The following is a 24,668-nucleotide window of genomic DNA, read 5'->3' as shown; positions in this document are numbered from 1 at the left end:
CTGGTGACAGTGGCCCTGGGCTGGGAGTTTTTCCTGGTTCCTCCCTCAGCAGTCTCCCTGCAGGCCCCCAGCCAGACTCATACACATCTGGCAACTAAATCCTCCTCATCTTTTTATTTTGGAAGATAAAAACTGTGTGGCAAACGCTGTATCAGGACAGGTCTGTTTTGCCCTCGGGGTGAGTGTATGGAAGGAATTGGAAGTAAGTGGCCCAGTAGTGGGGTCAGTAACAAGCCCAAACAGGACAACTTCATTTTATTCATGTCATTAAATGCCTGTCTTGGTCCCTTTTCTCCCTACCCTCCGCCCCAGTGAAAACAGTGAAACACAGTGAAAACACCGTTGAACTAATTTGTTGATTAGCTTTCCCAGGGCTGTTAAACTGCTTGACATTCCAGAGCCTGCAGTGGTTCTCAGACTGGAGACTCTAAAGTTTAGTGTCTGCTGATATCCCCAAAGGAACTTGTTCAAAGTGCAAAATTCCTGAGATTCGGATCCAAGAAGCCCTGCCTTGAGCCCGGGAATCTGCTTTTTAATGCTCACAGGCAAACATTTTTCCTCCAAATTTTTTTTTTTTAAACCAGTAATAAATATATTTTACATTGCGATGCTGGGTGTGTGCCTGAAACAGAAATCTCACAAAGCTGTAATTCCCCTTGCTAAGATACTTCCTATTGTGTTCCATTCCATTCTTTCAAAACAAGGCTGCTTCAACTGAATTGATTTCATGACTCACCAATGAATCTCAGCCCCCGGCTCCCAAAACTCAGCTCTGCAAGAGCCTTTATGGGGCCCTATGAGGCATCTCTTTGCCCTGCAGCTTCCTTTCATTTATTCATGCAGCCAGTAATTAATACTGAGCATTCTAGAGGTTACTAATACAGCAGTGAACATAACAGGCAAAAGACCTCCTCTCAGACCTCCTAGAGGGTGTATATACTTTACCTTATTCTCCAAATCCTAATTTCCATGGTTTCTCCACTCTCCCCACATTTCAGAGTTGAGCAAGTTTCTTACAGAAATAGAGGGTTCTGGGGCTGAGGGGATCATTTGGGACCCTGCTTTTGTTTTACTGTGTTTTGCTTGGCAGAATGTTTGTGGTTTTTCAGAAAGGAAGCGTAGATTGTTAATACTTAAAACAAGCTAACACAAGCAAATGTGAAGTGAGCCCCCACCCTTAAATATAAGAAACGGGAGGTGTGAGTGCTGGCTTATCCTTCAAGTATAATTTGTTTATCCATGCTGAAGGAGAGGAGCAGTTTTGAGAGTCAAGAGTTTATGATTAAGATTTGGAATTTTAATTTGAATCTGAGTGTGGGTGATGTTCCAAGAAATAAATATTGCCAGGAAGTTGAGTAACCTATAGGGGTGCCTGGGTGGCTCAGTCGGTTAAGCGTCCGACATCGGCTAAGGTCATGATCTCACGGTCTGTGAGTTCGAGCCCCGCATCAGGCTCTGTGCTCAGAGCCTGGAGCCTGCTTCGGATTCTGTGTCTCCCCCTCTCTCTGCCCCTCTCCTGCTCATGCTCTGTCTCTCTGTCTCAAAGATAAATGAAGACATTAAAAAAAAAAAAAAAGATGAGTAACCTATACTGCAAAGATTTCATACATAGAAAATTCTTCAATAAGCTGCTCTCCCCAGAGGAGTTTGAGGCATGGGCAGTGGCGAAGTTATAGACGTGGACAGCTGGGTTTGCACGTCAAGGGTAAGTGGAAATGATGGTGGCTGAGGGTGATGACCAGCAGGTTTGTGAATCTGGCCAGTTTTCACCCCTTCGTGGCTCCAAAGTGTGTTTAACAGCCTTTGTGTAGTTGAAGACTGGCGGCCGTGGGCTTAAATAATTGTTTCCTTTTCTGTGCAGGGCTGGTGTGCAGCCTTCGGGGTGTAGAAGAGGTGAGTGGAGGAAAGTCCTGCTCTGGACTCTCCCATCCACTCAGGCAAACAGACCAGGCAGCAGAGGAGTCAGGAATCCAGGAAACAGATGGCTGATGTTTGGAGAATTAAGTATGGCAAGTAAAATTAGATTAAGCATATCACAAGCCTGGATACCAGCCGCTGGAGCTGGAAGACAGACTTCTGCCCCATCTGCTTATACAGCAGCCAGTCTCAGGCTTCAGCACCTCTAGCGAGGGGCCCTAAGGTCCGTGTCCTGTGATCAACTGAGGGAGTCCTGGGGACTTGGCTGCCAGCTGGGGCCGTGCATTTCCTTGGCCTTCGTTCCTTCCCTTCGGGAGCCAGCCTGCTTAATAACTCTTAGCATCTTTGTTTTACTCCCTCTCCCTGCCAGCCCTCCCTCCCTAGCCCTGATTGAGTTCTCTTCACATTGTAAGTCAGGTTGAATTCTTACCTTCCTCCGTCTTGTAGAGCATCAAGCACTTAGAACAGGGGAGAGTGTGGGATGTTAGAGCATCCTGTGGTAGAAAGGACATCATTTGGAGTCAGACCTGGGTTTGAATTCCCACCCTGCCACTTGCTAGTTGTGTGGCCTTGTCGCACTTGTGTGTTCTTCTGCACTCCCCCCACCTCCCATCTCACAGACTACTCGTGTACTGACCCGAGTACATTATCTCTTCGTCCTGGGTTTTTGTCTTCAGCCTTCTTGACTCTGCATAGCAGCGCCGTGCCATTCCTTTGCAGGTACAGGGCCCACACCTGCAGTGCCCTCTGCTACCTGGCCAGCCTTCACATAGCCACCTCTTGGGGCTCTGCACCTGCACCTCAGGGTGTGGGGTTTTGGCATACTCAGAGCAGCCCCAGCTTTGCCTCCTGGCTCTCCTGCCTAACAGCCAATAGCCCCTTGGTGAGGTTATTTAACCCTGCTGAGGCCAGTTTCCTTATCTGTAAGATGGATACAGGGTTGTTGGATTAAGAGTCAGTGTGCTTGAATAAATGCTCGAGACTTTAGGGCTTTCAGTAAATGGCAGTGTTTAAATGTTAAGTTATGTATTTGTTTATTAGTTTGTCTCCAAGTGAGGCTGTTGGGCAGGGACTGTAGCTTACACCCAGCTCCCAGCACTAGTGCATTAATTAGGCACCCAGGAATGTTTGCTGAAGTGGAGTCATAGGCCAACCTTATCATTTTACAAATAAGGAAACTCACTGGTCCTAAGAAGCCAGCAGTCTTTCCTGTGTGTAGAATAAAGCCAGCATTCTTCTTTGGGCTGTCAGTCATTCCTTCGTGAAACAGTATTTGAATACTTTCTAATATTCATTGCCAGGCTCTCTCCTAGGCATTGGGTGTGTGCTAGTTTCTTGATTAGCAAAGGGTAACTAATCAACGCAAATGCAAACGCAGAATTGGCATATTCAGTTTGCATGAAGGGAGAGTAAAAGGTATGATGCATCTAGCAAAGCTTTATTGGATGCCAGTTACGGGCTTAGTATTGTGCGGTGTGCTGGGTGTGCAAATCTGGGTCTGGGGGCTGTGGTGGTGATCTGGGAACGCTCCTCTGAGGGGGTAACAAGTTTAAGCCGAGATCTGCAGGATGCGTAGGAGTTGGATGGACGAAGACATCCAAATTCTAGTGTTAACCTTACTAGTGTGCTTCACTGCTTAGCTTTGCTGTCCTCTGCAAACCTCTGTGTTCCTTGCTGCCAATAGTGACTAGTTTTCCTCCTCGCATTTAAAAAAATTTTTTTATTTGAGAGAGAGATCATGATTGGGGGAGAGGAGCAGAGGGAGGGAGGGGGGAGAGAGAGAGAAAGAGAGAATCCCAAGCAGGCTTCATGGAGCCCAATGCGGGGCTAGATCCCACAACCCTGGGATCATGACTTGAGATGAAATCAAAAGTTGGATGCTCAACCAACTGAGCCACCCAGGTGGCCCTCCTCCTCGCATTTTAATTACCTAGCTCATGTTGTTCTAATTGTTTCTGATTTCTTGTATGTTCCCAATAAAATAGGCACCAAATTCATTAATTTATTTCTCCTGCCCTGCACTTCACAACAAGCCTCCCTAATTTCCTTTTCCACTGTCTTTAGAGGACGCATGGTGCCCCATCCATAGCCGCTTGAAGCTCAGCACTCCTTTGTGTGCCAGGTTTTCTCCTGCATACAGATATGACTGCTTGATGCCTTTCTCTGGGCAGGCATGTGGGAATTAACATTTCTGTCCCGCTCCCAGAAGCCCACACCCAGTGACTGAGAGTTGTTGGTGGATTAATACCCCAGCACCCATGCTCGTGGCTGAGACAGACAGCCACGTCTGTCTGGGGCAGGGTGCTATAGGGTCTCCTGGAGTCCCCGGCAGACTTGAACTCCACTTGGCAATGGCGATAACCTGCTTATTAACATTTCCCCGAATTAGCTTCTTTCCTTTCCATATCTCTTCACTTTCCAATGCTTCCTGGGATTACCTAGCAAAATAAACTACTTGACTTCAGGTCCTCAGGATCTGCTTCTGGGGGTCCCAAACTTAGATAGAGGGCTGTTTGGGCCTCTTGGTCAATCACATGCTGCAGCCCTCATCCAAACCCTATTAAAACCCAGTGTGTTTTCAAATAAGTGAAATTCCAAGCAGCAGTGAAAAGCCATCACAAAAGGCAAATGTGCAGCTTTAATGGCGAGAGGAGAGAGATAGAGGCAAGAAGGAGAAAGGAAAGTTTGACTCTGCTGCTTGATGTCTTCCCTTATATTATTTAATCTCCACAGGGAACTACTTTGCAAAATAAATCATTTTATTCCTGTTCCTGCAGATGCAGAAACCGAGCCCGAGGGATTAGGTAACCTGCCCAGTATTCACAGACTTGGGCCACAGAGATGCATTCCCATCAGCGTGCTTCCCTTCCAGTGGTTCTCACCCTCGGGGAGGCCAGGCACCTGGTGTCACGAGGAGTGGACAGATCGTAGTGCAAGTCCTAGTGTGGTCTCAACATCCTGGATTTGAAGTAACAAAGCGTGTGACTTTTTTGCCAAATCCAATGCTAGAATCTGATCTACGTATTCAAGAGGCACCAGAGATTCAGGGAGTTCAGAAGAGTTAATGGAAGGAGAACTTAAGAAAAGCTAATGTATCAACTTTTTCGAATTTGGGAAGCAGAGCAGGAGCCGTATTTGAGAACCCCTGTCCTCTGTCCATGCTGAGCTTGGAGGAGCCTTATGGTGAAGGGGGGTTGTTGCCACACTGAGAAGCCTCAGGGTGATCTCCAGCTGCCTCCCTGCATTGTGGTCCAGGGTCAGCATGGATGGTCTGCCCTCATCCCTTTACTCCTGGTTTCAGGGCCTCAGTGAATCATTTTGTCCTCAGGGAGGGAGGGGCAGGCATTCATTGAGCAACTGCAGATTTCCTCATTTTTCAGTAGAGCCCACTTCCTCCAGGAAGGCTTCTCTGATCTCTCCTCTACCACCATCCACTGCACAGCACTGTGATCCCTATTGCAGCCCATTATGATACTTCATTGAAATTTCCCTTTTGTGTCTCAAACCCTGAGCTGGCCATCCCTTTCCATATTTGTAGAACAGACACCCACAGATAGGACATGTTAAATAAGTATATGCATGTATATATCATACGAATGTATCAGACACCATGCGAGTTCCAGGAAATACAAAGATTATTTTTTTAAAAAATACTTTTTTGTTCCCAAGAACTCATGGCCCAGCAGGGGCAGGGGCTAAACAAATGAGTAAGTAAATAATAAAATTGTGGTTAAAAAAAAGTGACCCATTTTTGGTGATGTCATGGGAAGCCTTCCATAAGCACTGGGGCTCTAATAACAACTTGATTTTAAATTAATAGCAATCGGGGCAGGCACAGCACGTACAGGGCCTCTGAGATGTGGCGCAGAATAACTCATTCTACAAATTGCAAGTAAGTCCAAATGGCTAGAACATATTTCTAGGTAATGAACCTAGAAAAATGAGTGGGTCCGTGACATAAATTTCATGCCAAGCAGTTTGGACCTTAGGCTACATATTTGGGGGGGACCATGGAGATGTTCAAACTTGGAAAGATTGCCCAAGAATACCACCCAGAGACAGCAAGTGCCATGTTTATCACCCTCAGTGCTTTTCTCCATCATGTTCTCCACAGAGCCTGGTTCAGTGTACCTGTGCAGGAAATCCACCTTTTAGATAAGGGGGGGGAGGGACAGTGTGTTAGTAATCAGGGTTCTCCAGAGATGTGGAAAAAATAAGAGATGTAGGGAGATGTATTATAAGGACTTGGCTCACACTATTACAAAAGCTGGGAAGTACCCAGGTCCACAGTGCAAAGGCCCAGGGACCAGGAGAGCAGATGGTTCCAGTTCACGTCTGAAATCAGGAGATCCATGTCCCAGCTCAAAGGCAGGGAGAAAACCAATTCTCATCAGAGAATTGGATTGAATGAGATTCACTCACGTTGGAGAAGGGAATCTGTTTCTCAGTCAACAGACTCCCAACGTTCATCTCCTCCAGGAACCCCTCACAGACACACCCATAATAGTGTTGAACCAAATATTTAGCCTTCCCCTGACCCAGTCAAGCTGACATCAGTCCTGTGAACCATCACAGAAGGGAGAGGATAGCGCTAGACTTGGTGTACAAGAGCGAGTGGAGGTACAGGGAGACTGACTAGGAAGGTGAGTTACTGAACTGATCTAAACACTCAGTATTTCTTCCATGCATACCTGTTTCCTTCTTGGCCATTGTCCTATTATCCTGATCTTGTGGGTTATGTTCTGTATGTTCCTATGTAAGAGTTCTATTGAGACATTGCTTTTATAAGACAAAACTCATCTTAAAATATCCACCTTTTTCCCCCCCTCCAGTTTTGTTTTGTTTTTAATGTTTTTGTTTGAGAGAGAGTGTGTGCAGGGGAGGGCAGAGAAGGAGACACAGAATCTGAAGCAGGCTCCAGGCTCTGAGCTGTAAGCACAGAGGGCTCAAACTCGCAAACCATGAGATTGTGACCTGAGCCAAAGTAGGTCCCTTCTACTGACTGAGCCACCCAGGCGCCCGTCCAGTTTTTTGTTTGTTTGTTTGTTTGTTTGTTTGTTTGTTTGTTTGTTTTTTAACACAGCCCAAGCAGTCCTTTCAGAATTTTCTGTGCTCAGAACTCTCTGGTGGTTCCTCACAACATTCAGAGTCAGAGCTGAAGGCCTCATGATGTAGAGTCCTGCATGACCTGGCCCCAACATCTCTCATCTTCTGTCACCTCCCTGCTCATTCTTCTGTTCCTCAAAACAAACATTCTGTTCCCTATACCTAGAAAACATGGCTCCCTAATTTTGTTCAAGCCTTTGCTCAGTGATCGCTGTCTCAGTGAGGCCTTCCTTGACCGCTTTCTTGAGATTCTGAACACTGGCCCCTGTACTTCCTGTCCTCTCTTTTACTCTGCTTAACTTTTCTGCATAGCACTAATCAATTTTTCCAGAGCTTGTAATTTATTTTTATATGTGTGATTGTTTCCTCCCACTAGAATGTAAGTCCCGTGAAGCTAAAATGCTTTGTCTATTTTATTTATTGCTCTCTCCCCAACACCTAGAATGCTCCCTGGCACCATAGTAAATAGAGAGATAGATGGAAGCACCCTTCTGATAGTGCACTTGTAGGCAAATGGACTTCTGAGTGCTTTCTGTAAATCTGAAAGAAAGAGGGAAAAACTTCATTTGCCTTGTAGATAAGGTCAATACTTGATGGCTGAATCCACCACCGAATCCACTTCTGAGAGAAACCAGGCATTTCTTAGCCATGGAGGGCATCAATGTCTTAGACATTATTGTATGCCATGGAAGGGGGGACTTGCTCTGTACCGCCTTTAATATAGCCCTTACTAAGGTTGGCCAGCAGATGCTGAAGGGAAAAATGATATGAAAAGTGTTCTTGGTTTTCTCTTTTCTCCTTTGCTGAAAAGGTGTGGTGCCTCACCGCAGGGTACGGAGACAGTGGGTGAACAGAAAAACAATTGTGGGATGAGTAATTCGATTAGTGTTAAATTCCCCCTGTAAGTTAAATGTTGTGTATCCTTTAAGTGCATGAAAAGACTCAGTAGACTTGATTGGGTGAATGAGTGATGATTAGAAGACACATTGTTTTTCTCCCTCAAAGGTGTTTCATGGGACTCCCTTCCGGACGAGCTGCTCTTAGGAATCTTTTCCTGTCTGTGCCTCCCTGAACTCTTGAAGGTCTCCAGTGTTTGTAAGAGGTGGTATCACCTAGCGTAAGTATTTTTTATCCCTTTTGGTTTATGTGTGGAAGGAGAAGAGAAGGGTTATTTATTTATTCATTTGGATCTAGTGAAACTAAAAAAACAAGAAAAATACAGTACCACAAAGCAAACTAGGTATCTTCATATATTTAATATTAGTGACTTCATTTCACAGCGGAAGGGAAGAGTCTCCTGGAGGTGTAAACATACCCACCTCAGAGAACTTTTTCCTGTATTATTGCTGGTTGGATGCCGACTCTCGAGCAAGTGATGTCCTAGGAGTGAAGGGGGATACCAATGGTTTCTCACACCCGTGGGCCAGGCAGTGAGCGCAGAGGGGAGAACACAGGTCCTGGTATTAGATCCAAATGCGAACCCAGTCTCTGCCACCTAGCACTCTGGGACCTTAGTGACGTTCTTGACACGTCTGAGCCTCGGTCCCCCCATATATAAAATGGAGATCGTAGTACCTTCCAGACAGTTATGAGGATGAAGTATAAAGATGGCGGTGCAGTGCCTGGCTCGTGGAAGCGTGTCGCACATGGAAACCAATAGTTACGGGTGTCTCTGTTGGTTCGGGATTGCCACTTTTCAAGTGTGAACGGTGAGCTGCACAAGGAACATCTTGGTGAGTTGGAAGACAGTAACAGGCCAGAAGTGGGGGAAGGCTTTGTTTGCAGTTAGAACTTTTGTCCGTTCTTCACCACCTGTCCTCCCCAGCCAGCCCCTAGCCATCCTTTGTGCTTAAAGGCCATCTATCTCTCTTCTCCCTGCACATCTCTGGAGTTCTTATTGTGAGCCAGCAAGAGCCCCTTCCCGTCCATTCAGGGGCATGTGGGCAGTAAGACGCCCCGGGTATTTACAGAGTGGGCTGTTTGCTTAGAAGAGCCACGGAGAGGTGTGCACCCCTGGAATGCTGGAGCCAGTGGTGGCGGAGTTTCCCTGATTCCTCCCTAAGTGACCCCATATCGATTTTCTTTCAGCCAGCTCTCCTCTTCATGCAGAGTCTGTTAATCTTCGTATCAGTTGTCATAAAAGCAATAACCAGCATTTCTTAAGCACTTGTTATGTGCCAGGTACTGTAGTCGTGCCTTCTTGTTAATAGAAGTCAAATAACACGTTGACAGTTTCTTTATGCAGCGATATTTCAAAGCCCTGCCGGTGGTCTGCTTATTTCAAGCAATATTAAAGAATAAAATTCTAGTAGGCATTGAAAATGTTCCCTCATGTGCTTGATCTCATGTTTTCTTTTTTTTGTTAAGTTGAATTAAACTGTGGCTATTACAGCCCCCTGGTTTACTGTTCAGTACATTTTAGTACCTCAGTTTTGCTTTAGAAACACTATCCAAAATCTAAGTAATATTTTTCCTTTTTCCTTTCACATTAGTTCATACAAATACATATATTTCCATGCATGTATATACGTTTTTTGTTTTTGTTTTTAAGCTTAAAGGTTATTGTAAAACAGCCCAACTCCTTTTTAGGGTTCCTTTTTCCTAGTAGATATTTGATAGTACTATTTCTTAATAAAGTACAGTTGGCCCTTCAACAACATGGGGGTTTGGAGCACTGACCCCACCCAGCCCAGTCAAAAATCCACATATAACTTTTGACTCCCCAAAAACTTAACTATGAATAGACTACTATTGACCAGAAGCTTTACCCATAACATAAACAGTTAACACAGGTTTTATATGTTATATGTGTTGTATACTCTTACTCTTACAATAAGGTAAGCCAGAGAGAAAATGTTATGAAAATCATAAGAAAAAAAATACATTTACAGTACTGTGCTATAAAAAATCTGCATGTGGGGCGCCTGGGTGGCTCAGTCAGTTAAGCAGCCGACTTTGGCTCGGGTCATGATCTCGCGGTCCGTGAGTTCGAACCCCGTGTCGGGCTCTGTGCTGACAGCTCAGAGCCTGGACCCCGTTTCAGATTCTGTGTCTCCCTCTCTCTGACCCTCCCCCGTTCATGCTCTGTCTCTCTCTGTCTCAAAAGTAAATAAACGGTTAAAAAAATAAATAAATAAATAAAAAATCAGCATGTTAGTGAACCTGCAGAGTTCAAACCCATGTGCAAAGGTCAGCTATAGGGCTGACCTCCCTCCTTTTAGTTATATTTACGTGTTACTTAGGGTGATTGTGGTAACTTATTTATGCTTATCAAAAACAGCAGGTGGGATCATTTAGGTAACTTTGAACCCACCTACCTATTCAATAATGTATATTGCAATACATATATAGATGAAGATGAAGCTGATCTGTGAGATGAGCAAGAAATGGTCAATAGTATCTCAAAAGTGTCATAGCTAATTGTATTGTCAACTGAGAAACACAGCTTCCTTCGGAATTTGCTTCAAGGTGATTTATGGCCATCTCCCCCTTGTTCTGTAACAGTGGTAAGAGCCTCTGGTATCCAGTGCCCCTGACTTAACTAAGGACCTCCTCTTTTCCAGGTTTGATGAGTCCCTGTGGCAGACCTTGGACCTCACAGGTAAAAACCTGCACCCAGATGTGATCGGCCGGCTGCTGTCTCGAGGGGTGGTTGCCTTCCGCTGCCCACGATCATTTGTGGATCAACCATTAGTTGAACATTTCAGGTAAAAAAAAAAAAAAAAACTAGAAAAGACTATTTCTAAATCTTGAGGTAGAAGCAGATGAAAACTTACTTTTTTTCTACGTCCAGCCTTCTGGCCTGTGACAAGTCAGCTATGCAGTGGAATGTTAAGTGCATGCTTTGCTGTATGGCCTTTATGTTGAAACATGGCACTGCTTACCGTGATCCCATTCCCACTTTAAGTCAGGGTTATTTTCGGGCTCTTCCCGAGGGTCAGAGATGCACATTTTGCTTCTCAAGGGGGAGGGGGGTCCTCAGCAGATGCTCCTCGTGAGTCGCTTGAGGCAGGGGCCGTGCACAGTACTCAACCAGCCTAGCTCTTGCTGCACTGGCCAGTTCTGATAAAGACAGTGTGTGAGGAGTCTTCCCGGATTTTGTAGCTCTGGGTTTCTGATCCAATGGTGGACAGATTTGCAACCTGAAAGAAATGCCCTCTTTTTGTTTGCCTTGTGGAATGTTTTTGAAAAACTACTTCTCTTTTCCTCATAGTTTTGCAGTATGGTTTAATGCCATCCCAAACTTGAGTGGAATGACTAGATACCGAACAGAAAGATAAGCTAAAAATGGCAGAGTGAAGGACAAAACAGGGATCCCAACTCTAGTTCTTTCCCCTTCCCTCCATGGTCATAGGACTGCACCCCTCTTCCACTGGTGTTTATCCTTCTCCCATGGCTATTCCTTCTGGGTCTTCTTCACATGTGCCTCTTTCTCTGCTACTCTGGGGTCTGTCCCTGGCTGCCTTCCTCAATCCACACACTGTCTGGACACGCTGTCATACACCCACAGTTGTGCCAGAACCTTCCAATCCTCTTCTCTAGTTCATCCCTCTCTTTCAAACAACTAGGTCCAATTACCTAGAAACTTCCACACCTGTGTTTCCTCCAGGCCTCTCAATATTAGCCCTTTACAGCTTGCTCTTCTGCTGTCTTTTCTGTTTCAGTAATTCACTCACTCACCTTTGCCTCGAGGCATCATACGCAGAATCTTCTTGTCAGCCACCTCCAGCTCGTTCTCATGATGCCCACTGACTAATTTCCTAAGCAAAATGGGCAGCACCATTTTGACCTGGCAGAAATCCTCCTGAATTTTAAAATGAGTGAGGGGAAGGAGTTACTAGTAGCAATTATTTTAAGACCAAAACTGTACATGAAATGTGTAGTAAGGATCCTGTTTGTGATTGGCTGCTCATTTGGGGAGGGGATGAGGTTGGATTTGATCTGGAGGTACTTGTGTGGGCCACCTTACGTAGCCTCTCTTTTCTCCCGTCTGTTTAGCTCTTTCCGTGTGCAACACATGGATCTGTCCAACTCTGTAATCGATGTGTCTACCCTCCACGGCATTCTGTCCCGGTGCTCCAAGCTGCAGAATCTAAGCCTGGAAGGCCTCAAGCTGTCAGATCCCATTGTCAAGTGAGTGGCCGTCAGAAACATGTCCCACAGGCAGTTGTTTTCTGTATGTTAATTTTGTTTCCGGAATATATGTGGGATGCCCTTCTGTCCATCTCCAGATGGACTCAGAAAGTATCTGTGCTTCTGCAGTACTGTGCGGGACTCATCCAGGCAATGCAAGTTGGCATGCTAACTATATGCCAGGCCTTATGCTAGGTTCTAGACAAGCAAGGATGAATAGAGGCCCACTCCCTGCCCCATTCATGGGAGAGACAGATAATTACAGTGCAGTGTGTTTGTTAGATGCATGCATCCCACAGAGAGACCTAGTTAAATTTAGGGAGGGCAGCCTTCTCAGAGGAAGTGACTCTTAAGCTGAGTATTGCAGATATTCAGGTTGGAGATCCCCATGTGACAAGGTAAAGAAGCAGTCTAGGTAAAGCCGCCTGTGCAGTTCTAAACTCTGAAGTAGTTGGGAACTGCTGGAGCGTAGGGCACAGTGAGGAGGTGACAGGAGGTGAGGACCTGATCATAATGGGCCCCTGCCATGCTATAAGAAGTCTGGACTCCATGATAGGCACTGAAGAGGGAAGCGTCGTAAAGAGAGTGGATCTGAGAATGGAAGGAACATGTCAGAGTTCAAATTTAGGAAAATAACTTGTTAGGCACCTTGGCAGGTTAATCGGACAAGGAAAAAACTCGACTACTTAAGACGGTTTTGTGTTCACTCAGGTAAGAAATGATGAAACCTGATTTAAAATACATAAAATTAACTACCAACATTTATTGGGCACTTTCAAAGGTCATCTCATAAATTCTCACAGCAACCTATGATGTAAGCTCTCGTTGTTCAGATATGAAAACAGGCACAGAGAAGTTGAATAACTTGTCCAAGGTCTCACAGGTAGTTAAGTGGCAGAACCAAGATTTGAACTTGGTTATAGAGTGTGATTCCAGAACTCTAGCTCTTAATCACTGAATCCACTAACACAAGGCATTTGAGAATGCAGAAGAGAGGGCAAATTTGAGAGAAGTTTAATTGAAAGAACCTGGAGACTTGACAAGTAAAAGTGTGCCTACAAGTTAATGCTAATTATAGATGAAAAAGAAATAATGTTTATTCCATCATTCTTTTCTTTTTTTTTAACAATATTTTTTTTTTCAACATTTATTTATTTTTGGGACAGAGAGAGACAGAGCATGAATGGGGGAGGGGCAGAGAGAGAGGGAGACACAGAATTGGAAACAGGCTCCAGGCTCCGAGCCATCAGCCCAGAGCCCGACGCGGGGCTCGAACTCGCGGACCGCGAGATCGTGACCTGGCTGAAGTCGGACGCTTAACCGACTGCGCCACCCAGGCGCCCCTCTTTTTTTAATTTAAAAACTACATTGGGGCTCCTGGGTGGCTCAGCCAGTTAAGCGTTCCACTCTTGATCTCAGCACAGGTTTTGATCTCATGGTCATGAGTTCAAGCCCCGCACTGGGCTCCACACTGGGCGTGAAACCTACTTAAAAAAATAATAAAAAATAAATAAAACTACATTGATTAGTATTTCTTGTGTGCTTCCTTTGTGCCAGGCACTGTACTGAGCCCTTTATCACATTATATAATTTAATCTTAACAACCCTACCAGAAGGTACTGATACTGCCATTTCACAGATGAATTAACTGAAGCAAAGCATCCTGCTTGGTGTCATACATAGTGAGACAGGAGTTGAAACTCACTTCTGGCTCAAAGCCCTGTGTGTTTGAGTACTTAACTTCTCTAGCCTGTTTTCCTCAGAATGCTTACTAATTGAGTAATAGTGCGTATTGGTATTCTGACATTTTCCTCCTTTTCCAGTAACCTAGCACAGAACTCAAATTTATTGCGACTAAATCTTTCTGGGTGTTCTGGATTCTCCGAATCTGCCCTGAAGACTTTGCTGAGCAGCTGTTCCAGGTAAGAATGATGTGAGATTTGATTATAGAACTGTTTTGGCAAATATACAACTATCCCTCCCATGAGAGTACAATCGAATATATTTCTTGAGCTATTCCTGACTTTGTGCTCCTGATGGTAACACAGCATCCATCCTTTACCCTCTGAACTTTGTTCAAGCTGAGGAGGCAGATCACTTGGGTTTGCTGGGGATACTTGTGTAGTGATCCCCCTTCTTTTTTTACTATTAAAATAAGGGAAATTTAGTACTGTGTTTATCAACAGTATGGTTGAAATTAATCTGTTTATACCTGACTATTCAGTCAGGCCTTTTCCCTATAATATCTGTAGACCTAATATCATAAATGCAAATATCATAAATTTGGGTGGCTCCGTGAAAAATATCTTCTGTGTCATATAATAATGTTAGTATATAAATAAAGGCTAGAGTTACAGATACTACTAAATGGGAGGGGGACATGGCTCACAGAATACACAATACTGTGTTGTGTGTGTGCATTTGTGTGTCTTTTTTAATAATTCTTAATCTTTCTACTGTAGCATTGTATGTGTGTCTCTTTAATTTTTTTAATGTTTATTATTTTGAGAGAGAGCACAAGCAGGGGAGGGGCAAAGAGAGAGGGAGACACAGAATCTGAAGCAGGCTCTAGGCTCTGAGCTGTCAGCACAGAGCCTGACATGGGGCTCGAACTCACCAACTGTGAGATCAGGAGGACCTGAGCAGAAGTCGGACACTTAACTAATGAACCGACCACCCAGGCACCCCCGTATATCTCTTTAATCTGCTGAAAGTAGATTACCTTTGGATAAAAATGTTATCAGTGAAGTAAAATGTGTAACCCTACATTTATTCAGCAGTGTCAGGAATGGGGTTTGTGGTTTAATGGTTGGATATTGTCTTTGAGTCCTTCATTTGCTCAGTTAGCAGAGGCCAGATAAGATGAAGTGGCTTTTTGCAATGTCAACATTTCTTTATTGGGAATCCCTGGTATAATCCACCGATACATATTTTTTTAAAGTGTCTCGAGTGATTGTTCAGTCTCTGGTTGTTTGCTAACAACATGGTTGGTTGAAAAAGAAAATAGCCTAGAGTTTCTCCATCTAGTCCTGTAATGAGGTTTGAGCCATCTAGAGGAGAGTGTTCCCTCCATTTCCAGAAGGGGGCATCACTCACTAAGGCAACTTTCTGAGGCAAACCAGGGCAGGGGAGTGTGTCAGGAGGGGAGAAGGCAGTTTCAGGTGAGCAGAGGGAGGTAGCTGCTTAGAGAAGCAGAGGTTCTGTGCGTGAAATGGCAAGGACTCTATCCATGGCTTTGTGTTCTCTTTGCAGCTTGAGACAGTGCTACTTACAGAACTCATTCCCGTGTTGTGCTTTCACGCTTTCCTTATTTCCCCTCTGGTGTGCAGATTGGATGAGCTGAACCTCTCCTGGTGTTACGACTTCACTGAGAAGCACGTGCAAGTGGCTGTCGCGCATGTGTCAGAGACCGTCACCCAGCTGAACCTCAGTGGCTACCGAAAGAATCTCCAGAGATCAGGTAAGACCCACTGGACACTGGACCCTTAACAGCGACCACACCGGCAGAAGGTTTCATTTACTGCAGAGCTTCTAAGTGCTGTCCTGCCTCCATTGTCTCAGTCCAGTACGCATAGTCTTGTTCCCATTGTCCAGAGGAGGCAGCTGATTGGAAGGGTTAGGTGATGGACAGCCGGTGGGGTAGCATCAGGATTCGAATCCAGAATCTGGAAGTGAAAGCCCTTGTACTTTCAACCAATTTAAGCAGAACTTCTTTTAGTCAGCTGAATTATTAGGTAAGACCCCCAACATAGAATAGATGAATGTGGTGTTTGATCAGTAAGCAGTGGTGCTTAACCAGGGAGAGTTTTCCTGCCAAGGGGACATTCGGGGACGTCTAGAGACATTTGTGATTGTCACAGCTGCAGGGATGCTACTGGCATCCAGTGGGCAGAAGCCCGGAATGCAAGAAAGCAATGCACGGGACAGCAGAAGAACACAAAAAGGTAATCTGACCCAAATGTCAGAAGTGCCAAGGTTTGAAAAACCCTATTCTCAGCCCTGTTTATAAGATCATATTACAACTCTTCTTAATTCAGTCTAAGAGGATCATGATGTTTTTTAGTTTAATACGGGCATTTGAAGTCAGGGGTAATGTGTGAATAGCCAACAGTCTTTATAAGCCTCGAAAAAAGGCTCATAAAAAGTTGTGCTTTAATCTTCTAATATTGGCAAAACCTCGATTTGCAGAGATAAGTGTTTGCAAATGGCACAGGTTTTTTTTTTTAATGGCTTCCCCTCGAGCTCTCAGGCTGCGGGCCACGCAAAGCCTTGTGAAGCTGCCAGCGCACCTCAGCCGTGTCTTTATGACTTGATGTTAGCTCATAACTGTTTTATTTATTATAGAGTTTATTATACTTTAAAAGATTTGAATCAGACATTTGGAGAATGTATCTTCTTAGATATTAGTATTTGAGACATGCTTCTCCAGAACAAATGTGTCTTTGGCAAAGTAAGATGTATCAGGCAATCAGAAGAGGAGCTAGATTCTTGGGAGCGGCCAGGGAGTTGAGTCCTTTGCCTGTGCCCAAGTCCAGACGCCTGCATCTTCAGACAGGGGATTATTTTCTTTTCTTTTTTTTTTTAATTTGATTTTTTATTTTTTAAATTTACATCCAAATTAGTTAGCATGTAGTGCAACAATGATTTCAGGAGTAGAGTCCTTAGTGCCCCTTACCCATTTAGCCCATCCCCCCCCCCACAAGCCCTCCTGTAACCCTCAGTTTGTTCTCCATATTTATGAGTGTTTTCTGTCTTGTCCCCCTCCCTGTTTTTACATTATTTTTGTTTCCCTTCCCTTATGTTCATCTGTTTTGTCTCTTAAAGTCCTCATGAGTGAAGTCATATGACTTTTGTCTTTCTCTGACTAATTTCACTTAGCATAATACTCCTCCAGTTCCATCCACGTAGTTGCAAATGGCAAGATTTCATTCTTTTTTGATTGCCGAGTAATACTCCATTGTATATATATACCACATCTTCTTTATCCATTCATCCATCGATGGCCATTTGGGCTCTTTCCATACTTTGGCTATTGTTGCTAGTGCTGCTGTAAACATGGGGGTGCATGTGTCCCTTTGAAACAGCACACCTGTATCCCTTGGGTAAATGCCTAGTAGTGCAATTGCTGGGTCGTAGGGTAGTTCTATTTTTAGTTTTTTGAGGAACCTCCATACTGTTTTCCAGAGTGGCTGCACCAGCTTGCATTCCCAAGGGGATTATTTTCTTTAGACATCTGTAAAAGCCGCAGAGTGTTTTTCTTACCACTCTCCTATACACATGATACTTGTGTTCTACATTTTTCTCCTTTAAATACTGTTTTAAATCTGATTACAGTATTACACATTTTCAAAAATACAGAAAATATGGAAAAATAGCAAGAAAAACAAATCATCAGTAATCTCACTAACATCTTGCTGCTTTTTTTCCTGCATAAAAGTGTTTTTTAAAGTGGGACATAGTGCATGAAATACTTTAGAATACCCTTTTTTTCCCTCCAGATAATCCCATTTTCAGTAGCTCTCCCACATCATTGTCAGTGGCTGTGTGATATTCCATCAAATAGATAAAGAATGATTTATATTGATTGAATAATAATTTCTTCACTTGCTCTCCTTGTAATGGACTTTGAGAGTCTTTCCAGTTTTTTCCTTTTATAAACAACCTTGTCATGAACATAAACAGACCTTTGAGTGCATTTCTAAGGGTGGGATCTTAAAAGTGGAATTGCTGAGTCAAGGATTAGGCTCTGTTCTTAAGTTCTGGGTAGTTCTTGCCAAATTGCCTCCCAAGGATTTTAAACTCCCACCAGTGAGCAGCCTCTTCACATTGAATCTCACCACTAGTTCTCTGCTCATCCCCAAGACAAGAAAAGGCAGTGCCTCATATCTGAATTTGCTGCTTCTTTATTGAGAGTCTTTCTGAATGAACGAGGTTCTAGCTGCAAGGTTGAGGAACTCTGCTATAGGCAAGCTGCTGTTAATTTGTCCCAAGTGTGGCTTAAAACACTTCTCTTGTTCTTCCAGAAAAGAATGGAGAGCCTGTTTACCAAGATTTGGCAAGAATAATGGGTAATAAAATCGTGCTTGCTAGACACATTCAGAGCAAGGACAAAGACCTAGAGTTTAAGTTGAAGTATGTGTTTTCTTAATTATATAGTGGGAATCAGATTTTTTTAATATCTTTAACAATGGCACACACTGCTTCACTATTTAGAAGATAATATAAATGTTATTTTAGCTCCCAGACTGGTGCCAGTCTGCCCGGGTTCAGCTTCCTGCTCTGCCATTTACTTTGTGGTCGTGAGCAAGTTGCTAAACTTTCCTGTTCCTCAGTTTCCTCATGAGTGAAATGGAGGGAGTGGTAGTGAAGCCTGTCTCTTAGAGTTGCAGTTAAGAATAAATGGTTTAATCTCACATAGCATGTTAACGCTAGTGAGAGTACAATAATTGTTGGCTGTTACACCCCCACTGACCTCCCCATGGGGCAGTAGGGGCTGACCGAGGTCTTGGAGGACCCAGCTCTTGGTCTTGGATGTGCCCTTGACTTCTCTAGATGAAATTGCTCTCCCCTAAAATGATTGGTTAGATTTGGGGATTTGTAAGATGCCTTCTGGCTCAGGTAGAGCTCCGGTTAGTGGTGAAATGAAGGGGATCGTGTGTAGAGGGAATCTATACTCGTAAGCAGTTACTATTTACTAACCCTTTCTGCTGAGGGATGGCCAGGGCTTAAGTGAGGGCTGGAGACCAACCAGTTTTACCCCCCCAAGGTTTTGTTCTTTCCTGGGTGGCATCAAAATAACATGGTATCTGATTTTGAGTTTTGTTGATGGCTCGTTGGCTGGCTAGGTGGTGGGTCACTCAAAATTGTACTGTGCGTTTCTTCGTTTTTTAGTCACTCATTAAACAAATGTTTATTGAGCACCTATGATGCACAAAGCCCTGTTCCAGACTTGGGAGCTGTGGCCTTGAACCAAACTGATGAAGTCACCCCTGTACAGCTTATGTTCTGGTGGGGGAGGCAGGCAACCATCAGATGACTAAATGTGATGAAAGGAGATGAGATGGAGGGAGAAAGAATGGAGCAGAGTGACCAGGCAGAGCACAGGCCAGAGGGGCTTATTTTCAAATGGAATGGCCAAAGAGGGCCTCTTGGAGGAAGTGATGCTTGAACAAAGGCCTGAGTGAAAGGCATGAGCTGTATAGATAAGTGAGGAAAGAACATTCTAGAACTGAGGACCAGCAAGTGCAAAGGCCTTATATGGGAGGCAGTGTGTGAGAGGGAGCAAGGAGGACAGTGATAGGAGGTAAGGTAGCCCAGGGTTCTCTAAGCCGAGGCAGAAGCTTTGTTCGGAATTTTCCCGAGTGAGATGGGAAGCCGTTGTAGCATTTTGAGCAGGGAATGATGTGATATGATCTGACTCACCTTTAAAAGTCTTCTTCCGGTGCCATGTTGAGAAAAGGCTGTAAGAGCCTCGGGTGGTGACTTTGGAGGTGGTAAGAAATGATCAGATGGTAAAAAGCCAACAGAACAGGCTTCGGTAACAGACTGGATGTGGGATGTGAGAAAACAGTTGAGTGTGACTTTGGGGTTCCGGCCTAAGCAGCTGGATGGGTGGCTTGAGTACCTTCTCAGAGATGGAAAAGACTTAGGGAAGGGGCAGATTTAGAGAAGAAATGAAGTTTTGCTTTTAGGCATGACTTTGAGATGCCTGTCACCTATCACAGTGGGTGTGTTGAGGAGACGGCTTAAAATGCAAGTCTAGGGGCACCTGGGTGGCTCAGTCAGTTAAGCGTCCGACTTCAGCTCGGGTCACGATCTCGCGGTCTGTGAGTTTGAGCCCCGCGTCGGGCTCTGGGCTGATGGCTCAGAGCCTGGAGCCTACTTCCGATTCTGTGTCTCCCCCTCTCTCTGCCCCTCCCCCGTTCATGCTCTGTCTCTCTCTGTCTCAAAAATAAATAAACGTTAAAAAAAAAAAAATTAAATGCAAGTCTAGGTTTAGGTTGCAGGGGAGGGACTGGGGCTGACAGCAGCCCCATGTTTTCCTTCCCAGAGGAAATGAAGCTGGTTTTAAAAATAAATAACATCTACTGATTCATTTTCTGATTGCAAAGTAGCACATGTGACTTTCTTCCAAATTCTGCAGAGGTACCTGTGATTCCACCACCCTTGTGTATATTTCCTTCTGGCCTTCCCCTGCTATACCCACTGGTTTTGTTTTCACTATACACTATATCTTTAGTATTTTTTCATGTCATTAAGTGTTATTTAAAAGCTTTTGAAGGGGCACCTGGGGGGCTCAGTCCGTTAAGTGCCCAACTTCGGCTCAGGTCATGATCTCACAGTTCATGAGTTCGAGCTCCGCATCTGGCTCTTTGCTTTCAGCACAGAGCCTGCTTCAGATCCTCTGTCTCGTCCTCTCTCTGCCCCTCCCCTGCTCTCTCTCTCCCTCTTTCTCTCAAAAATAAACATTAAAAAAAAAAATAAATAAAAGCTTTTGAATAACCGTCATTGGCATTGTGTTCCACAGAATGGAGGGAGGTTAATGGATTAAAATAATTGGGGGAAGGGTTAGTATAGCTATGCTAAAATGAATGTCTTCATGCACACCTAATTGTTTTTCTAAAATTGGAATTACTGAGCCAAAGTGCCAAGTGTATAATGCTCAGAACACACACACACACACACACACACACACACACACACACAAAGAATCTGCTTATCCTAAAAAAAATCCATTTGCTCCCCTGAATGGCTGCAGGAAATTAAATATCCACTTGCAGTGTATGTGAGATCTGCTTAATTGTATTTCATCAATTCTGGGTATTATAATAGAATTTTTTTTTCATTTGATGGCTAAAAAGCAATATTTCAATTTTATTTTGCTTTTCTTATTCCATTTATACCTGTTTTGCCAAGTATCTCTTCATATTCTTCACCCATTTTCTATATTTAGCTTTCTCTTCTCTTTATATAAGACCATTAACTGTCTATTGCATGTATGTTGAAAACATTTGCAGTTTTCTGACACTTCTTTAATTCTGTTTGTGTTTTGTGTTGCTTTAACATGGTAGAGTTAAAATTTTTATGTAGCAAATTGTCAGTGTTTCCTTTGTGTGTTCTTTTGTGTTTAGAAAAGCCTTACCTATCCCAAGATCCAGTGAAAGAAAATACTCATATTTTTGCATTTAGGACTTGTTAATATGTATGGAATTTATTTGGAAATATTATTTGAGTTGGAGAAATAAGTCTTTTTCTGCCTGTGGTAGCAATATCATTTTTTAAAAATAATCCATGATTTCCCCTATTGATTTTAAGTGCTACCTTTATATTATGTTGTTTGTTTATATATGGTGGTGTTTGTTTTTGCTTTTTGCTATTATGAATGGGATTTTTGTTTGTTTTCTTTTCTTCCCCAGCCAGTTTTTGCACATACATAGATAAGCTATGGATTGTTGTTAACCTGTTGTGTTACATAGTTCTCCTACTATTTTCAGTTGATTCTCTTGGATTTTCTGGGTTCAAAAATCTTACATGCCAAGATGATGACTTTGTGTTTTGTGTCTAATAGAGTGACTAATTGCATTGTCCCAAAGTTTTATTTGCACAATGTTAAAGATAGTGTTAATAGCAGATACCCTTGTGGTGTTCCTCATTTAATCGTGCCCATCATTTTTTCCCCTAGATGTCTCTACCTTAGTTGGAAGATGCCCCAATCTTGTCCACCTAGACTTAAGGTATTTTTTTTGTTTATTTCTTTTCAAACAAAAATTGAAAAGTCATGACTGATCATTGAAGGAGGAAAGCATCTTAACATGTTGAAGGAACCAAACGGTCAGCTAATTCTGTCTTCTCCATCTGAATTGATGGATAGGTTGGGAATTTTTTCTTCTGCTCTGTTACAGTGATAGTGTCATGCTGAAGAATGACTGCTTTCCAGAATTTTACCAGCTCAACTACCTCCAACATCTGTCACTCAGTCGATGCTATGATATCATACCTGAAACTTTACTGTAAGTATTTTCATTGTCTAAAACTAGAAGACAGGGAGCAAAGGAGATGCCACTTGGGATTAATATCTGTTACTGTAAGTAGCAGATGTTTAAAACTTGGCATCAATATTAGTGGGCCACAAATAGGTTAGGGAAGACCAGCAAAATAGAAAACCGAAGGCAAAATTTTTTGTTTAAAATATCTAGAAAAGTTGAGTTGATTGGGATAGTTTACTAAACATTTATTATTTACCTAGAAGCAGGTTTAGATATTACAATACTGTACTAGTATCTGGAAGATTTACAAAAGGAGAAGACAGTTTCTACCTCTGGGGAGCTCACAGTAATAACTGGGAGGCAGATCAGTGGGGGCTTCCCCCCCACCCCATATTTTTCAAATCAACCCCAGTTGACTGTGAGAGGCTCCCTCTGGCCTTGGAGGAAAGTTGTGTAATCTAGTGATGGCTGTTCTGGACGGTAGTCAGGGAATGGGAAGAATGGCAGAATGTAAATGGTAAATATCAGAAGAGTCTAATGCTGTCTTGGAATAGGGGGAGATTGAAGTCCAGAAGAGAAAAATGTCTTAACCCAAAGCTGTAAAGTAAGTTAATGACTGAGCCGGGTCTAGGTCCTAGGTTTTCTGGACGGATGAAAATAGTCTATATCTAATCCGGTAGCTCTTAGGAGGGTTAATTTTGTACCTGCTCAGCAACTTCCACAAAAATTTGCACAAAGGAAAAAGAAGTCTGATCTTTCTTTTGGAAAGTGCTATGCTCAAGTCATCCCAGGAATAATATTACTTATTTGTTTGTTTTTAAAAAGTTTCCTTTCTTTTATCCCCAAAGGGCTGGAAGATCCTTCCTCATGTAGAATGCAAATGCATAGCAATTTCATTGAAAACCACAAGAAGTCAGTATCTTGAATTTGGTCAGGTGCCCTTCTTTCTTATTCCAGCCAGTATGCCCTGAAAGAGGCTGCTGACCTCCTGTATGTAGCTCACTATCCAGATGAAGGTAATTTAGCCTCTGGCGTCTACCAAAGAAAGGTGGTGAATTTGAACAAAGAATTTATGTAGTCTTTGAATGATTGGTTTGAATCTTCTAAGTTGGTTTTAAGAATTAATAAATCAGATACTTCAGGTATCTGAAGGTAACTTCAGGTTAACTAGTAGAGTTAGAGAGTCCAGTAATTCTGTTTTTAATTAATCACTTTAATTAATCTTGGGGCTCAGGGTCTCTGCTGGTATCTCATTTGAAAAAGCACTGCCTAACAGGGATGCTAGGATTTACATCCGTGGCTCTGAGAGGTAGGGTGTAAATTCATATCCATGGAACTGTTACTGAAATCTCCTGCCCTTTCTAGTATCCCAAACTCCTAGGAGCCTCTAGCATCTACCTAGAAAGGCATTTCTGTCTTCTGTCTTTCCTGTCCTTGCCCTCTGGGCCTCAGCCTCATTGCCTGTGCAGCCCCCTGGGGATCAGTGTGTTTTGGTTGCTTTTCTCAACAGAATCTATCCAGATGTCTCACTTTCGTTCTTTCTCTCCAGAAAAAGAAGCTAAGCAGGTAATCCCCAGATGTTGTTGTTGTTGTTGTTGTTTTTTCTTGAGCAGAGGCTAAGGGAAGGCCGTGAGCTCTCACAGTTTAGTATTTTTATCCAGTAGGATAGTAACACTTCCATGGTGTAATACCTGCAGGCAGTATGACTTGATGTTTAAGCATACAGACTTCAGGTCACAACAGACTTAGGTTTGAACCTTCACTGCCTTCTTGTGACTTGTCTAAATCTTACCTTGAAATGAGAGAAATAGGGGCATCAGGAGTTTAATTTACAAATCAGACCACCAAAAGAGTAACACAAAGAGAAAAGATGCTGTGCTTGAACTTTAACGTAAAAGAGGATGTTTCTTCAGGCATTATGTAAATAATACGTACATTGATTTACCTTCTGAACCCATTAAGATTAGTTTGCTTGTACCCTATCCTTAGGAGTTTTTCAAGATAAAATGTTATTCTCTCTACTTCCATTCTGGCAGCTGATGTATTTGAAATTCATAGTAAGAATTCTAGGATCCTCAGTAGTAATTTTGAGAAAGCCGTTTATGCTAAAGAATTTTTATTTCTTATCTCAAAAGTGGGAAAATAAAATTTGAATGACTTTCTTCTGTAATGATAGTGCTTTAGAATACTTGGGTAATCAGATTTTTCTTCTCCAGGATATGTCCGCATTGTGTCTATTTTCTTATGCCTTTATCGATCTTATCCCGTAAGTCTGAACTCTCTTCTGATTGTTCTATATTTCTCATTCAAGTAAGAAAGCCAAGCTGGAGGTAGCAAACTGATCTGGCATTAGGAGAGACTAAATAAAAAGTCTGTTGTAGGGAGAATTCCTAGTTAGGCATTTACTAAATTTTATAACGAAAACAGGATCGTGTAGTGGAGGTGAGGTATGAACGTGTGAGGGGGTCTGTAAATATCTCCTGTTTACTGAGATTCAGCAAAGATACTAAAGACATTACCAGTGTC

General features: G+C 43.2%; 1 protein-coding gene across 4 annotated transcripts in view; it reads left to right on the top strand.

Moving 5' to 3' along the window:
• SKP2 (S-phase kinase associated protein 2) overlaps nt 1-24,668 on the top strand; it is a 32,747-nt gene that overhangs the window by 4,107 nt on the left and 3,972 nt on the right. For 2 of the 4 annotated variants that reach the window (XM_047843462.1, XM_047843379.1), the window contains exons 3-9: nt 8,029-8,140; nt 10,587-10,730; nt 12,022-12,156; nt 13,980-14,078; nt 15,486-15,616; nt 21,839-21,890; nt 22,059-22,166. In XM_047843462.1, the coding sequence (XP_047699418.1) occupies nt 8,029-8,140; nt 10,587-10,730; nt 12,022-12,156; nt 13,980-14,078; nt 15,486-15,616; nt 21,839-21,890; nt 22,059-22,166 (781 nt within the window). Of the gene's footprint in view, nt 1-1,546; nt 2,010-8,028; nt 8,141-10,586; nt 10,731-12,021; nt 12,157-13,979; nt 14,079-15,485; nt 15,617-21,838; nt 21,891-22,058; nt 22,167-24,668 lie in introns of all 4 variants that reach the window. The other 2 variants (XM_047843643.1, XM_047843554.1) reach the window with 2 other exon arrangements.

This window comes from Prionailurus viverrinus, chromosome A1 (assembly GCF_022837055.1).
Source record: "Prionailurus viverrinus isolate Anna chromosome A1, UM_Priviv_1.0, whole genome shotgun sequence".
NCBI classification, from domain to species: domain Eukaryota; kingdom Metazoa; phylum Chordata; class Mammalia; order Carnivora; family Felidae; genus Prionailurus; species Prionailurus viverrinus.
Note: the sequence above shows the minus strand (reverse complement) of the source record. Positions and strands in the feature narration are given on the sequence as shown.